Raw genomic sequence first — 16,447 nt, forward strand, 5'->3', positions numbered from 1 at the left:
GTTCCAGGCTCATAAGCAGCTGAGCCCCAGGAACCAGCAATGTGCAGTGACCCTGAGGACAGTGCTGCAAGAACAGTTGCAGGGTCCCGGGGCTGCTACAGATCTTCTACCCTGTGGGTGCAGGACTGGCATCTGAGTGTATCTGAACGGGTAGTTCACCACTACTACAAAAAAGATGCTCAGTACATGAAGGAAATGCAAATCAAATCAAAATCACAGTGAAGGGGCTGGGGTTTGGCCTAGTGGTAGAATATTTACCTAGCATGCACAAAGACCCAGGTTCGATTCCTCGGTACCACATATGTAGAAAAAAGCTGGAAGTGGTGCTGAGGCTCAAGAGGTAGAGCTCCAGCCTTGAGAAAGTCCAAGGACAGTGCTCAGGCCCTGAGCTCAAGCACAGGACTGGCAAAGAAAAAAAAAATCACAATGAACTGAGTTTAATGGTCCACACCTATAATATCTGCACTCAGGAGGTGGAGGCAAGAGGATTGTGGGTTCAAGGCCAACCTGGGCTCCCTAAAATAACAAACTAGGCTGGGAATGTATCTCCGTGGTAGAGTGCTTGCCTAGCATGCATAAAGTCCTTGGTTCAATTCCTCAGTGCCACATACACAGAAAAAGCTGGAAGTTGTGCTGTGGCTCAAGTGGTACAGTATTAGCCTTTTTTTTTTTTGCCAGTCCTGTGCTTGAGCTCAGGGCCTGAGCACTGTCCTTGGACTTTCTCAAGGCTAGAGCTCTACCCCTTGAGCCTCAGCACCACATCCGGCTTTTTTCTATGTATGTGGTACCAAGGAATCGAACCCGGGTCTTCATGCATGCTAGGCAAGCACTTTAACCACTAGGCCAAACTCCCAGCCTAGCCTTTTTTTTTTTTTTTTTGACCTAATCACTGTCCTTGGGCTTTCTTAAGGCTAGCACTCTACTACTTGAGCCACAGCCCACTTCCAGCTTTGTTTTGTATATGTGGTACTGGGGAATCAAACCCAGGACTTCGTGTATGCTAGGCAAGCACTCTACCACTAGGCCATGCTCCTTGCCGGAGTGCAAAAAAAAAAAAAAAAAAGCTCAGGGAGATAGCCCCCAGGCCCTGAGTTCATCAAGCCCCAGGAATGTAAAAAACAAAACCCCAGCAAACTTGACAGGCAACACCCCGAATAGGCCAAGGGGGATGGTGACACTGTGTGGCATGTATTAATGGTGGATACCTAGCCTGCAAAGGCACTAAAAACCCCTAAATGTGTATTTTGAGTGGTAGAATTTATATAATATACAATTCTACTTATTTTTTTTAAATCTCGGAGAATATCTAGGAAGACACAAGTCCTTCCTTCTTTCCCTTGGTAAATGTCTTGTCTGGCCCCGTGCTGTCTCTTAGTGTTCTTTCTCTCTGACGCCTCACTGGCACTGTGGGGTTAGAGCAGCTCTTAAATCCATTTTATAGGCCAAGAAACAGACTCCTGGAGGCTGGGTCATTTCTTAACTCATACAGAGTAAATTGCAACAGAGGTGTTATATGTTTGGCACACCCCAGAGTCACCCCAAAATCCCACATTCAGCCTAGAACATGGCACTGAGGTCTTGGTTCATAGACGTAGGATGAGGTGGCAGTGGGGCCTCTGGAATAGGCCCGGTGTGGCTGCTTCAGTCCCTTGGTCCTTCTGCCTGCTCCCCCACCCCCCGAGTTCTCTGGTCATCTCTACTCTAGTCGCTTCAGCTGACTCCCAAAGGGAGTCCCGCAGGCCTGGTGTCAAGCTCGGGTTCAGCCCTCAGCTCCTCTGCTTCCTATGTGACCTTGGCTGAGAGTCACTCGCCTCTGTTTTTGACCCAGGGTGTGTACGTGGCAGTGAGGTTGTGTTAGGCATCAGTGACTGGTGCCCCCCCCCTTGGAGAACCCAGTTCTGCTCAGGGTGCCCGATGTGCCTTGCCATCACTCACATCCACTGGTGTGGTATCTTGACTTGGCATCGCTCGGCCTTGGAGGAAGGTTGTGCCAGGCTGCATGCACCTCTGTTCTTTCTCCGCTCCTTTTGTGGGCGTCTTGTTGAGCCTTCTGCCTTCCTCTGTCTGTCCCACCAGCCCATGAACCTTGACTTTGGGGCTGCCATCTTGTGACAGCTAACTGGTTGGCCATTGCCAGATGTGGCTCCTGCCCGGGCCAGCCCTGCCCTGAGCTTCCCTGGGCAGGAGGGGTGGTTCTGCTGCTGCCTCTGCTCCCCACCTTGGGGTACTCTGCCAAAGGCCATGAAGTATGGAAACCAGCTCCTAAGGGAAATCCTGACTGGGGTTGGGTTTCAACCGAGGAAGTCATCTTGGATGGAGACACATTTTCCTTTCTGGAACACTGGTGGCCAGCGCCAGCAGCAGGAGCCCAGACGACCAGCCTGCCTTGCTCTCTGGAATGAAAACATCCTTCTGCTGCTGCCGTCTGGGGTGGCGTCTGTCTGGGCTGTGTGCTTGGGCCTGGTCTGGCCTGGCCTGGGCTCCAGCTGGCCTGGTGTGGGTGCAGCTGTGGGCGGGGCGGCACTCCGGGACGCCACGGGGTGTGAGCCTGTCTCCCTGCAGGACACGACGCAGCTGGAAAATGCAGCTCATGTCCTTTCTGGGAACACCTCGTTCTCTCTGGCTTGGCAGCTGTCTTCACCAAGGGGCCCTATGGTGCCCTAGTGCTTCATGCCAAAGAGAGGGCCTGTACTTGGGGCCTAGGTAAGCAGGGCGTTCTTTCCCTGGTGGTCTATAGGTCCCTGGCAAAACAGTGACATCTTCAGCACTTGCTGGGAAAGGAGGGTTAGATTCTAAAAGGCCACCTTGGCAAGGCTGTTGTCCAGGGCAAGGCAGAAAGAACCATCTCTCCTCTGTTCAGCATGGACATCAGGCCAGCGTTCCTATTATATATACGTAGAAGCACCACTCAGCTGCGAGTGGAGAGGCCTCTGGGCTCTGGAGTTTCCACAGGACTTTACCGCCCTGCACTGACTGAGGCACCTGCCCAGACCACCACAGCCCCTGGAGAGCCAGGGTTGTGAGCCCGCTTCCCCGCATGCCCCAGCCCAGCCTTAGGGACTACCACAGCCACAGGTGGGGCACAAAGCCCTGCCACCCTTCCTCCACCTGCTCTTGTGAATGCCCGGTTGGTGGACATGAGCAGCTTCCTGGGGGTTACCCTGTTTTCAACCTCCAGTGCGGGAGGACCCCGTCCTCCCACTCTCATCCCCCCAGTGTAAGAAGACCCCGTCCTCCCACTCTCATCCCCCAGTGTAAGAAGACCCCGTCCTCCCACTCTCATCCCCCAGTGTAAGAAGACCCCATCCTCACACTCTCATCCCCCAGTGTAAGAAGACCCCGTCCTCCCACTCTCATCCCCCAGTGTAAGAAGACCCCATCCTCACACTCTCATCCCCCAGTGTAAGAAGACCCCATCCTCACACTCTCATCCCCCAGTGTAAGAAGACCCCGTCTTCACACTCTCATCCCCCAGTGTAAGAAGACCCCATCCTCACACTCTCATCCCCCAGTGTAAGAAGACCCCATCCTCACACTCTCATCCCCCAGTGTAAGAAGACCCCATCCTCCCACTCTCATCCCCCAGTGTAAGAAGACCCCATCCTCCCACTCTCATCCCCCAGTGTAAGAAGACCCCATCCTCACACTCTCATCCCCCAGTGTAAGAAGACCCCATCCTCACACTCTCATCCCCCAGTGTAAGAAGACCCCGTCTTCACACTCTCATCCCCCAGTGTAAGAAGACCCCATCCTCACACTCTCATCCCCCAGTGTAAGAGGACCCCGTCTTCACACTCTCATCCCCCAGTGTAAGAAGACCCCATCTTCACACTCTCATCCCCCAGTGTAAGAAGACCCCGTCTTCACACTCTGATCCCCCAGTGTAAGAAGACCCCATCTTCACACTCTCATCCCCCAGTGTAAGAAGACCCCATCCTCACACTCTCATCCCCCAGTGTAAGAAGACCCCGTCCTCCCACTCTCATCCCCCAGTGTAAGAGGACCCCGTCTTCACACTCTCATCCCCCAGTGTAAGAAGACCCCATCTTCACACTCTGATCCCCCAGTGTAAGAGGACCCCGTGTTCACACTCTCATCCTGTTCTTTCAGGCTCAGGCCTGAGGGCTTCCGGAGGAGCTCAGGTAGGCGGGCACTCATCGTTTGTGGAGCACTCTGTGTCTGTGTTGAGGGGTGCAGAGCACCGTGTCACACGGGGTTTTCCTTGAGCCTGCACCTGGAAATGGAAGGTCCTCTGGTTTCATGGGCTCACATCTCCACAGGACCCTCCTGTGTCTGCTTCTGGGCCCTGGTGGCCCTTCCCCTCCTGCTTGTTAGGGCCTTGTGTGGCACACACAAGGTGGGAGGGGTTGTGTGGTGGCAGAGTGGGGGTGGGTCTGCCCTCCTCCCTGCCTCTTCTCCCGGGGAAACAGTTGGGTAGGTGTAGCGGAGAGTCCGCCTCTGCCTTCTTGCCGCCAGCGCACTCCTTGTGTTTTTCTTCAGCTCTCTTTCCTAAACTTGAATTCATTAACTTACACATCATTTCCGGCCCTGGAAGCCAGCCTCACTTGCCATAAATAGAAGGGAACAAAAAGCAAAGGGAATGAAAACAGTGTGAGGATGTTGAACTCACACCGGCTCCGCTGCTGGGCTCCCAGAAGGAAAGTCCATTAGTGTTGAAAGGCACCGTGATCTAGGCCACGTGGGGGCTCTGTCCCTGCCACCTAAGGCAAGGGGCCCAGCCCTCACCGTGGCCTCTCCTCCCTGCTCTGGATGTGTGGAGGCTCCCCTTGCTGCGGAGAGGAGCCTGCTCCTCCAGGGAGAGGAGCCCTCCTCCTTCACTTCCCTGGCCCAAGGGAGGAGGCGGCAGTTGGGGCAGAACGGGTTACATAACGTCGTCCACAGGCCGCCCCTCGAGCTGTTCCCCCATCCCTGTTTCCAGCACAGCGGCCAGCCAGTGTGGGGCGGCGGTGCCGGCCGTGGCACTCGCCCGCCTGCTGACCACATACGTCTGGAATGTGCAGATGTTTCCTTGGGGGCTCCAACTGGCCACCCTCCCTTTCAGCATCTGGATTGGGGAACAGGCAACCAAACCACTCCCTGCCTTGGCAGAGGAGGAAACTGAGGCTGCTTAGCTGTTGGCTAGGGCTCCAGCTTTCTGGGGCCTCTGTTGCTGCAGCTGTAGAGTGATGGCCCTGAGCACTGCCCTGCGCTCTGTAAGTGCCCGCAGGACCCTCTAGGGTCTTCATCTTTGCACACACCAGTGCTCACCTTTACACACTTGCTGTCGCTCCCATCTCTCCAGAAAACACACCCAAGAAGCCTGCCTCATGGTGTCACCCCACTGCCTGGGGATGAGCTCAGGGGAGGGTGAGGAGCCCGTCTTCTCCTTTTATCAGGAAGAGTTGGGACCCTGTAGGTGTGAGCCTGTGGACCACTCCCAGGGGAGGCCAGGTGGTTGCACAGGTGGCAGCCTGGTGTGTCTGCCCTGGGCACATAAGCGCTCCTTTGGAATATCTGATATGGCAGGGAGAAGGCAGAGGGAGAAGGGCCCAGGTGTGGGCACTGCAGGGGTCGTCATTCACCCCTCCACAACACCTTGCCAGCTGCTTGCAGCAGAGGCCAGGCCTGCATGTTTCCTACCAGTGTCACAAACCTGCAGCTACACACCAGTGGTACAAGCAGTGGGGAACAGCCTGCCAGGCTGTCTCCTAAGACATGGGCGTGTGTCTGCCTGTCCCCTCTGTGTGTGCAGTTCCCAGGTCCATCCACTGCACAAATCTGGCTGCCCTGGGGGACAGTCCCTAGGGGAGGACGGCTCCCACTGGGCCCTGGAGCACCCAGGTGTTCCCAGGTAGGCTTTAAGACTAACTGGTGGGTCAAGGGCCTGTGGTTGCTGTCTGACCAGCCTTGGTGCCCTTGCTTCTGTGTCCCTTCTGCCAGGGCCCCCAGCATCTGCTTGTGTCCCCTCCATGATCTTTTCAGGGAGCCCCAGTGGAGGGTTAGGTTGTCCCACCGGGGTGACATCAGATGGGAAGGGACTGTGGCAAGGACCCTAACAGTCACAGCAAGCCAGATGGGTAGAAAAGCTGCTATCCGGGGGCTCGAGGCTGCTGAAGACAGGCCTTCCTCCGGGCTCTGTAGCCACAGTGGTAGCAGTAGCTCTCCCCTAGGGCACAGGTCGCCATGCGGGACTGGCACCTGGCTCCTGCTCAGAGCCTCCTGGGCCAGGGAGCTTCACAGTTCAGTCCCTGAGATCTTGTGGAGAGAAGTGCTGCCTCAGTGCTGCTTCTGGTTTTGTGGTCAGCCTCAGTGGACGAGGGAGTGTGGGGGGAGAGGGAGTGCAAGCTCCCTGACCTGTCTCCCCCGACCCCGGCAGCTGTCATGCAGGGCAGACTTCTGAGTGAGTAGGATGTGGAGGAGCATCTGGAGCTCTGCGCTCTCATTTGGAAGCTGGGCTGCAAAGCTTCCCGGTGCTCCACGTGAGAAGCGAAGGCAAGGTGCCCCACTATTCACCTGGGTCTGCCTCACCCTCGTTTTCAGGGCCACCGCTGCTTGACCAGTAGCCTGGTCACTTTGCACCACAGGGTTCTCTGCCACCATGGCTGCAGCCAAGGGAAAGTCCCGGCTTAGTCTTTTTTTTTTTTTTGCCAGTCCTGGGCTTGAGCTCAGGGCCTGAGCACTGTCCTTGGACTTTCTCAAGGCTAGAGCTCTACCACTTGAGCCTCAGCACCACTACTGGCTTTTTTCTATGTATGTGGTACCGAGGAATTGAACCCGGGTCTTCATGCATGCTAGGCAAGCACTCTACCACTAGGCCAAATCCCCGGCCCCCCGGCTTAGCTTAATGAAGTGCTGAGTGTGCAAACTGTTCTTCATTGAGGTAGAGTCTACATTGCAGTTGCCAGCCTTGCTTTCTCCTGCCCCAGCCTCCCGAGGCTGGGACCAGACACATGTCCCTGTACTTGGCTTGACTATGTCGATTCTTTCCTGACTTTATTCACCATTTTTTTTTTTGAGTTTGCCTGTGTGGCCTTAGCTGGGTGTGTTGATCTTGTTCTTCCCTCCCCCACCCCCATGGTGGTGGTGGTACTCGGGCTTGAACTCAGCCTTGTGCTCCTGCTTGGCTTTTTTCCTAAAGGGTGGTATTCTACCACTTGAGTCACACTTCTACTTCCCGTTTTTGTTTTTGTTTTTGTCAGTCATGGGGCTTGAACTCAGGGCCTGCATGCTAACTAATCCTGAGCCTCTTTGTGCTCAAGGCTAACAGCGCTCTACCACTTGAGCCACAGTGCCACTTGCAGCTTTTTCTGAATAGTTTATTAGAGATAAGAGTCTCAAGGACTTTCCTGCCCAGGCTGGCTTAGAACTGTGATCCTCAGGTCTCAGCCTCCTGAGCAGCTGGGGTTACAGGCGTGAGCCATCGGCGCCTAGCTGTGCTTATGTATTTCTGTTACCTACTCAATACAGTGTTTGAATTCCTGGTGGATGTTCCTCATGTCTCCTTTTCCCTAATCTGTCCTGACTTGCAGCTTGAGGGTCATCCACTAGTCTTCTCTGTTTACTTCTTCTTTGTGTCTTGGGGACATTGAGGGGGCGCTCCTCCACTGGCAGGTGGGCCCTCCCTGCCTGCTGCATCCTGCAGCCCATCTGGACAGTGGCCCAAGTCAGCCCTCTGGTGTGGGGAAGAGGCTAGAGACAGGGGCTAGCAGAGGGCCCCTGCCTGTCCAGGTGCCCAGGGTCAGTGGTTCTGCGCAGCTGTGCTTTGCAGGACTTGGTGCACTGAGAAGATGGGTGCAGGGTGTCCAGGGCTCTGGCTCTGCTGCCTCAGTTTCCCCGGATGAGTTCATTCAGGTCCTTCGTCAGAAAAGCACTCTCCTTGCCCCTGGGAAGGGGCACACAGGGGGTGGGAGCCTGTGTCATAGTTCAAGGAAATGCCTGGGGGTGGGACTTAGGACAGCGGTGGCCAGCCTGGAGCTCCTGCCCTACCCGTGGGTGTTTTTGCTCCTCAGGGACCTCTCCCACAACCTGCTCCAGACGCTGGACGTCGGGCTCCTGGCAAACCTCTCTGCGCTGGTGGAGCTGTGAGTGTCGCCTCTCCTGCCCTGTGTTCTGGCTCCGCCAGACTAACATGCCAGTTACTCAGGTGCCCCTGTAGAGTTAGAGGACTTGGGTCACACGGCTTCATCTTCCTTTTTTTCCCAGGGATATAAGTGACAACAAGATTTCTACATTAGAAGAAGGAGTATTTGCTAATTTATTTAATTTAAGTGAAATGTAAGTTGCTTTGCCTTTGGTGGTAGGTGGTCCCCTCCCTCCCATCCTGGCCTCTGAAGTTGGAGAACAGACCCTCCTCTCCTGGCCTGGTGCCCCACCCCCACCCCTCCCTTGCAGAAACCTGAGCGGGAACCCGTTTGAGTGTGACTGTGGTCTGTTTTGGTTGCCACGCTGGGTGGAGGAGCAGCAAGTCCACATGGTTGAGTCCACGGTGGCCACGTGTGCTGGGCCCAGCCCCCTGACTGGCCAGCCCCTCAGTGTCGCCCTCTTGCGTGGAGGCTGTGGTAAGTGCAGGGTGATGGGGGTTCTGCCCTTGACGGCTGGGCGGGACCCAGGCTTAGGGATTCCCCGGTCTGGTGGAGCCTGGGGAAAGCCCTCCTTTCTGGGGATCAGGAGGCCTCTTTGGAGAGGGCCGGGTTACGGGGTGGCGTCTGACCTGGAGTCTAGGGAAGGCTGATGGGACCACAAAGTAGAGACAAGAGGCGGCCTTCAACCCATGTGTCTGTCTGTCCTAGGTGAGAAGTATGTCGCCTGCCTCCCTGACAACAGCACGGGCGCCATGGCAGTGGGGGCCTTTTCCTCTGCCCATGAAGGCCCCCTGGAGCCTGAGGCCTGCAGTGCCCTCTGCTTCTCAGCTGGCAAGGGCCTCGCAGCCCTGTCAGAGCAGGGCCAGTGTCTGTGTGGGGCACTCCAGCTCTCCAACACCTCCGCAGCCTGCCTGTCCCTCTGTTCCAGCCCCCTGCAACCCCCCAGCCCCACCTGCAGTGGCCCCACACTTCTCCAGCACGTCTTCCCTGCCTCCCCGGGGGCCACCCTGGTGGGGCCCCACGGACCCCTGGCCTCTGGTCGGCCAGCAGCCTTCCACATCACTGCCCCTCTGCCTATCAGCTCCACACTCTGGGACTTTGGAGATGGCTCTCCTGGAGTGGAGGTGCCTGGCTCAGCTGCCACCCACCGATACACCCTGCCTGGGCACTATCACGTGACAGCTGTGTTGGCCGTGGGGTCTGCTTCAGCCCTGCTGGGGACAGAGGTGCGTGTAGAGGCGGCACCTGCTGCCCTGGAGCTCGTGTGCCCGTCTTCTGTGCACAGTGGGGAGAGCCTCCACCTTGGCATCCGGAACCGTGGAGGCTCAGCCCTTGAGGCCACCTACAGCATCCTGGCCCTGGGGGAGGAGCCAGCGCAAGGTAGGCACCCTCCCGCTCCTCAGCTCCTCTGGACTCCCGAGAGAGGCAGAGCCTGGTGCTTCGGCCACAGACTCACAGGTGTGCCCTGCTTTCTGTCTACTGTCCCCCAGTGGTGCACCCACTCTGCCCTTCCGACACAGAGATCTTTCCTGGCAACGGACACTGCTACCGCCTAGTGGCAGAGAAGGCACCCTGGCTGCAGGCACAGGAACAATGCCGAACCTGGGCTGGGGCGGCCCTGGCTATGGTGGACAGCCCTGCCATCCAGCACTTCCTGGTCTCCCAGGTTACCAGGTGCCTGCCCCAGCTCCCAGAAAAGCTACAGGCAGATGGGAGCCGGGAAGTGGCGGGGGGGGGGGGAGGATTCACTTAGGATGCTGCAATGCTAGCAGAGTCCAAAGCTTGTGAAGAAGAAGAAGAGATGAGGGGCATGACCTGCCATGCAGATGTTCTCAGCAGCTCTGTGGGGACAAAGGGGAGCAGCCTTCCGGAGTCTTGAATGCAGCACAGTGGCAGCTGGGCTCAGGCCCCTGGTCTGTCCCCTCCCTTCCGGGAGGAGCCGAGCCCCATGGATAGGGCTGGTTCTGGGGCACCTGTGGGGCCGTGCTTCTCATGGCTTCATGATTATGCCCCTCCCAGAAGGGGCCGGGGCTGCCACAGAGCACTGGAGAGCACACCGGGCTTCCGGGCTGTGGCTCGCCTTGTGAAGATCTGCCATGGGCCAAGCTCTCATTTGGTGACTCCAGTCTTCTTGTCTGGGGAGAGGTGGGGGTGAGATTAGATCCCACCTCTCCTGGGGTCCGTGTACTGGATCTGGACGGATCCTGTGCATTAGCAGTGGCCAGAGGGGACATCTAGGCCTACCGTGGTGGAGTCCTTCTCCAGTCATGTAGTTAATGGTGACATTAACATGGTGATCAGGAGCTACCACCTGGCTCTTCCCCATTCCTGGCCCGACCCAGACCCACGCCTGGCCGTGCACCTACACGGCCTACCTCCAGGTGGGGCTCCCACCTTGGCAGAGGTGTCGTTGGCTCCTGTTGGATAACTTGGCCTCCAGAGGCTGCAGCAGGAGCCTCTTCCAGGCCACCGTGGGGGCGGCCCTTGGCCCTCAGACCTGAGACAGTGTCAGAGCTTCAGGCTGTGCCCACCAGTCCCATAGGCATAAGCTACGGGCTTCAGTTAGTGAGGCTTGCTTGCCGTGTGGGGAATGAGGTGACAGGTCCCATCAGCAGGGTGCGGGGAGGAGGGGGCCGTGAGGACCGATGCTCACTGAGCGGCCATCTTCCCACAGGAGCCTGGACGTATGGATCGGGTTCTCCTCCGTGGAGGGTGCAGAGGCAGGCTCGGCGCCCCAGGGCGAGCCCTTCAGCCTAGAGAGTTGCCAGAACTGGCTGCCAGGAGAGCCACACCCGGCCACGGCCCAGCACTGTGTGCGGCTGGGGCCTGCTGGGCAGTGCAACACAGACCTGTGCTCCGCACCCCACAGCTACGTCTGTGAATTGCGGCCTGGAGGTGTGCGGGTGCCCAGAGCCACTGTTGCTGCTTCTCCCCTCACTTGTCCTTTGATGCTCTTATTCCCGGGATGAGGCTGGACCAGGAAAAACAAAACAGCAGATGGAGGGGTCAGGAGGGGGGCAGCTGCTGCTGGCTCAGTGCTGGGTCGGGCCCCGCCCTGGACGTTCCCCGCTGTCCCTTCGGCCTGGCATTGGAGCCTTATTGCGTACTCACCACCTCCAGGCCCCGTGTGGGACGCTGAGAACTTCCTCGAGGGAGTGCCTGGCGGGGGCCTGCAGGGACCCCTGAGGCCACTGGCACAGCAGGAGGCCCTCCTAGCCCCTCAGCAGCCCTTGGAGGTAGGCCAGCCCTCTCTGAAGGAGAATTCCTGTGCCTCCAGAGGCCTTGCCTTACCCAGCTGCTGTCTCTTTGAAAGTCAAGTTGGGGACTGGGGTGTGGCTCTATGGTAAGAGCATCTACCTAGCTTGTGCCAGGTCCTGGCACCGGGGGGAAAAAGGTTCTCGCAGTGGCTCCTGCCTGTAAATGCTAGCTTGTCAGGAGGCTGAGGATTGAGGTTCAAAGCCAGCCCAAGCAGAAAAAGCCCATGAGACTAACCAACCACCAAAAAGCCATAAATGAGCAAAAAAGCTAAGGGGCAGTACCAGGCCCTTCGTTCAGGCTCTAGTACTAGCACGCACACACACACACTAAAAGAAAAAAGAAAAAAAATGGTTTGGTTAGCAGGGGCTTCTTAAAGTTGTTTGGGCCCAGTGAAGACAGTTCAGAAAGTCCTGGCAGTGCCGAGATGAGAGGCGCTCAAGCATGGCGTCCTCCCGCGCCTCGGCTCTGCGTGTGTTCTAAACCTCCTAGGGATCCCAGATGGGTTGAATCAGATTTTTTACTTCCCAAGTGACATGAAGTGAAGCTCGGGGGCTTCCAGGTGGCGGATTCCCAAGTGGGGAGTCGAGGCCTGAGGCTGAGGCAGCTCTCTCCCCGCTAGGTCATGGTGTTGGCTGGCCTGAGCCGCGAAGCCTTTCTCACCGCAGCAGAACTGGGGATCCAGGAGCTTGGGAGAGCTGCACAGCTGCGGCTGCAGGTGTACCGGCCCTCAGGAGGAGCGGGTAGGTCTCTGTGAAGGTCGTGGGGATTGGGGGCCTAAAGGGGTTCTGCCTCAGGAAGACAGGGCAGGGTCATCAGAGGTGCCAACCCCTGCTCTGTATGTCAGGGATGGAGTGGGTAGCGTGGCCGAGGGGCGGGGAGTGTTGGCGTGGGTGGGGCTCTACCTGGCCAGGCCTGGAGACGAGGGGCCGGGGCATTCCTAACTGGCCTGCTACTGGGTCAGGCCTCTGTTAACCTTTCTGTCTTTGTGGTAGCCCCAGAAAGTAGCAGTGAGCCTGACAACACGACTGCGCCAGGCCCCAGCTGTGTGCTGGAGGAGCACTGGTGTCCCGGAGTCAATGTCTGCGTGCCGCTGGAAGCCTCCTGCCACCCTCAGGCCCCTGCCAATGGGTCCACGCCAGGGTCCAGGCCTCCCTGGGCCGCATACGCACTGTGGAGGGAGTTCTTGTTCTCTGTGCCTGCAGGGCCCCCTACGCACTACTCCGTATGTGCCTCTAATCCGGGCTTCGCTCCTTGGGCCACGTCCCCTCCTCACCCTCCCAGGCCTGTCTTCCACCAGACAGTTTACCCCTCCTCCAACCTGGGTGTCCTTCCTCACCTCTCCACATGAGGGACTGCTGGCTTCTTCCTGCCCTTCAGGCGTGCGTCCCCATCTAGGGCAGCCCCCTCCAAGCTCTTTCCCTGTGGAGGTCTCCTCTGCCATGGCCTGTTGGTCCTGCCACGAGCGCCCGGGGGCAGTGGATCCCGTGAAGCCACCGGGGAGCCCTTGCCCAGTGGTGTCCGCCCATGGGGTGTGATGGAGGCCTGTCTCCCCTCTCACAGGTCACCTTCCATGACCAGAACATCCTGGTGCTCCCTGGTGACCTCATTGGCTTGCAGCATGACGCCGGCCCAGGTGCCCTACTGCAGTGTCCCGGGGAATCCGTCCTCTCCGGCCTCGAGGTTGCGTATCTCTCCACCAATGCTTCCGTTTGGCTGGCCCGCCTGCCAGCCCAGATGGAGGGGGCTCGGACTGGCCCTGCCTGTGCCCTGCAGCTGTTCTTAGCCACGGAGCAGTTTACCATGCTACTCGGCCTGGGGCCCAATCCTGGGCTGCGGCATCCTGGGCGCTATGAGGTTCACGCCATGGTGGGCAATAGCGTGTCCAGTCAGAACCTGTCCTGCAGCTTCAGCGTGGTCTCCCCGGTGACGGGGCTGCGTGTCGTGCGCCCTGCCCTCCTTGATGGCTACCTCTATGTACCCACCAATGGCTCTGTCCTGGTGCTTCAGGTGGATTCTGGTGTCAGTGCCACAGCCACAGCTAGCTGGCCCGAGGGCAACATTAGTGCCCCCTTCGAGGCTGCCTGCCCTGCTGTGGGGGACACCCTCATGCCTGAGTGCACAGGAGAGGCCAACCACACCTGGCTGTCGGTACTGGCCCTGCCCCTGCTCCCTGAGGGACAGCACACAGTCGAGATTGTCGCCCAGAACCAGGACAGCCGCGCCAACCTCAGCCTGAGGGTGATTGCCGAGGAGCCCATCCGTGGCCTCCGGGCCGTGCCCAGCCCTGAGGCCCGGGTTCTACAAGGTGTTCTCGTGGTGAGTGTGGCCCCTCCCTCTCCTGACGGCATGCTTGGGTGGTGACAGGCAGGGGACAGGCCTCTGCAGCAGGAATCCACGCAGATGTTTCTGGAGAGGTTTGGTATGGTTTCTGGCAGGTCTGGTCAGGGCCCTGCAGGTGGAATAGTGACTTTGTCAGTATCTAGGAGACGTACCCACCTCCCCATGGCCCTGGGCTTCTACCTGAGGGACTCTGTGGAGCCTGGATGGGAGGTGGGGGAACTCCGGAGGCAGATGGACTCTTGCTGGGCCTAGGCCTACTTTGCAGATGTGTAAAGCGAGGCATAAGAGAGGGCACGACCATGTGACAAGGTGGAAAGCTAGCTTCGAGCAGGGGTTTGGTACATAAGCACATGCTTGGCGCTGTAGAACACGTCTCCTGAGCCAAGGTGGGCTGGCACCTCCATGCCCGTCCCTCCCACGTAGGATGGCTTGTCATGGCTTAGCTAGTGGCCCCCTTATCCCCCTCGAGTTCTTCAGGAGCCCCGAAGGAGGCAAGTCCAGGTAGGCAGATGGAGGCTGAGGGCAAAGCCAGCCCCAGGCTAGGGCAGAGTCACAGCTTGGGCCCACGCCATGTCTACCCACAGCGTTATAGCCCCATGGTGGAGTCTGGCTCAGACGTGGTCTTCCGGTGGACCATCGATGACAAGCAGTCCCTCACCTTCCACAACGTCTTCTTCAATGTCATCTACCAGAGCGCTGCCATCTTCAAGCTCTCAGTAGGCCGGGGACAGGCGGGGGCCTGGGGATCCTGGATTCTGTGGTTGCTCCCCTTTCTCTGGGGACAGGAGGGGGCCTGGGGATCCTGGATTCTGTAGATGCTCCCCTTTCCCTGGGGACAGGAGGGGGCCTGGGGATCCTGGATTCTGTGGGTGCTCCGCTTTCCCTGGTGACAGGAGGGGGCCTGGGGATCCTGGATTCTGTGGGTGCTCCGCTTTCCCTGGTGACAGGAGGGGGCCTGGGGATCCTGGATTCTGTGGTTGTTCCCCTTTTCCTGGTGACAGGAGGGGCCTGGGGATCCTGGATTCTGTGGGTGCTCCCCTTTCCCTGGGGACAGGAGGAGCCTGGGGATTCTGGATTCTGTGGGTGCTCCCCTTTCCCTGGGGACAGGAGGGGCCTGGGGATCCTGGATTCTGTGGGTGCTCCCCTTTCCCTGGGGACAGGAGGGGCCTGGGGATCCTGGATTCTGTGGTTGCTCCCCTTTCTCTGGGGACAGGAGGGGGCCTGGGGATCCTGGATTCTGTGGGTGCTCCCCTTTCCCTGGTGACAGGAGGGGCCTGGGGATCCTGGATTCTGTGGATGTTCCCCTTTCCCTGGGGACAGGAGGAGCCTGGGGATCCTGGATTCTGTGGATGTTCCCCTTTCCCTGGGGACAGGAGGGGGCCTGGGGATCCTGGATTCTGTGGGTGCTCCCCTTTCCCTGGGGACAGACGGGTCTGGGGATCCTGGATTCTGTGGGTGCTCTCTCCTTTCCCCGGGGACAGGTGGGGCCTTGGGGATCCTGGATTGTGTGGGTGCTCTCCCCTTTCCCCAGGGACAGGCGGGGGTCTGGGGATCCTGGATTCTGTGGGTACTCCCCTTTCTCCTGGGGATCCTGGATTCTGTGGGTACTCCCCTTTCCCCTGGGGATCCTGGATTCTGTGGGTGCTCCCCTTTGCCTCTGTCCTGCTTTTCCCTCGAAGACCCTGCTGCAGCAGTGAGTGAGTGAGTGTGGAAAGGCCGTGTGAGTCAGGGATCTGGGCTTTTTTGCTCCTTGGTCTGTCCTTGTGGTTGCCCTGGGCCTGCTCCCACCAAGCCCTGTCTTCCCAGCTGACGGCCTCCAATCACGTGAGCAATGTCACGGTGAACTATAATGTCTCTGTGGAGCGGATGAACAGAATGAGGGACCTTCGAGTGTCTGCAGTGCCAGCTGTGCTGTCCCTCAATGCCACGCTGGAGCTGATGGCCAGTGTGCTGGTGGACTCGGCTGTGGAGGTGGCCTTCCTGTGAGTGCCACTGGGACTGGTGGCATCGCCCGCTGGGCAGAGCCTGGGTGGGGGCTGATATTCCATCTTTGGCTATGGGGTCCTGGTTGAGAAGTTGAGAGCAGCTTTTATTTTTTATTTTTAGCAATGATTTATTATTTATTTGCCAGTCCTGGGGCTTGAATTCAGGGCCTGGACACTGTCCTTGGGCTTTCTCAAGGGTAGCACTCTACCACTTGAATCACGGCACCACTTCTGACTTTTTCTGTGTACATGGTACCGAGGAATCGCACCAGGGTTTCATGGACGTTGGGCAAGCACTCTACCACTAGGCCACACTCCCGGCCTACAAGTTTAAAAGGAGAGGTGGAAAAGGCCCAGAGAGCTGCTTTCTGGGTCTCTGTTTCCTCCTCTCCAAGGGGCTGGACGGCGTGTGGCCGGGCAGAGATCCTGCTGCAGCCCAGCCAGGCGGTGCCTCAGGCAATGGAACGTGTGCAGGGGAGCTGCAGTGGGCACCCCACTATGCCAGCAGCCATCCCTGGCCCCCTACCCCTCCTTGGCCAGCTGACCCCCTGCCCACTGCTTGGCAGGTGGACCTTTGGGGACGGTGAGCAAGTGCTCGGTCAGTTCAAGCCTCCGTACGGCGAGGCCTTCCAGGTCCCGGACCCCGCAGTGGCTCAGGTGCTGGTGGAGCACAACACCACCCACGCCTATGCCAGCCCAGGTGAGCAGCTGGCCCTCTCCTGGGACTGGCACCCTGGGGGCCCTCACCCCCCCCCACTGGCCCCGCCTGGCTGCTGCTGAGGC

General features: G+C 58.5%; 1 protein-coding gene across 1 annotated transcript in view; it reads left to right on the top strand.

Moving 5' to 3' along the window:
* Pkd1 (polycystin 1, transient receptor potential channel interacting) overlaps positions 1-16,447 on the top strand; it is a 39,509-nt gene that overhangs the window by 4,168 nt on the left and 18,894 nt on the right. The window contains exons 2-14 of the mRNA XM_090324834.1: positions 8,010-8,081; positions 8,203-8,274; positions 8,392-8,558; positions 8,790-9,461; positions 9,572-9,755; positions 10,756-10,976; positions 11,202-11,317; positions 11,959-12,079; positions 12,332-12,561; positions 12,900-13,655; positions 14,264-14,395; positions 15,486-15,661; positions 16,231-16,364. Of these exons, the coding sequence (XP_090180960.1) occupies positions 8,010-8,081; positions 8,203-8,274; positions 8,392-8,558; positions 8,790-9,461; positions 9,572-9,755; positions 10,756-10,976; positions 11,202-11,317; positions 11,959-12,079; positions 12,332-12,561; positions 12,900-13,655; positions 14,264-14,395; positions 15,486-15,661; positions 16,231-16,364 (3,053 nt within the window). The remainder of the gene's footprint in view (positions 1-8,009; positions 8,082-8,202; positions 8,275-8,391; positions 8,559-8,789; positions 9,462-9,571; positions 9,756-10,755; positions 10,977-11,201; positions 11,318-11,958; positions 12,080-12,331; positions 12,562-12,899; positions 13,656-14,263; positions 14,396-15,485; positions 15,662-16,230; positions 16,365-16,447) is intronic.

The sequence above is a fragment of the Megascapheus bottae genome, chromosome 36, assembly GCF_031878675.1.
Source record: "Megascapheus bottae isolate mThoBot1 chromosome 36, mThoBot2.hap1, whole genome shotgun sequence".
NCBI lineage: Eukaryota > Metazoa > Chordata > Mammalia > Rodentia > Geomyidae > Megascapheus > Megascapheus bottae.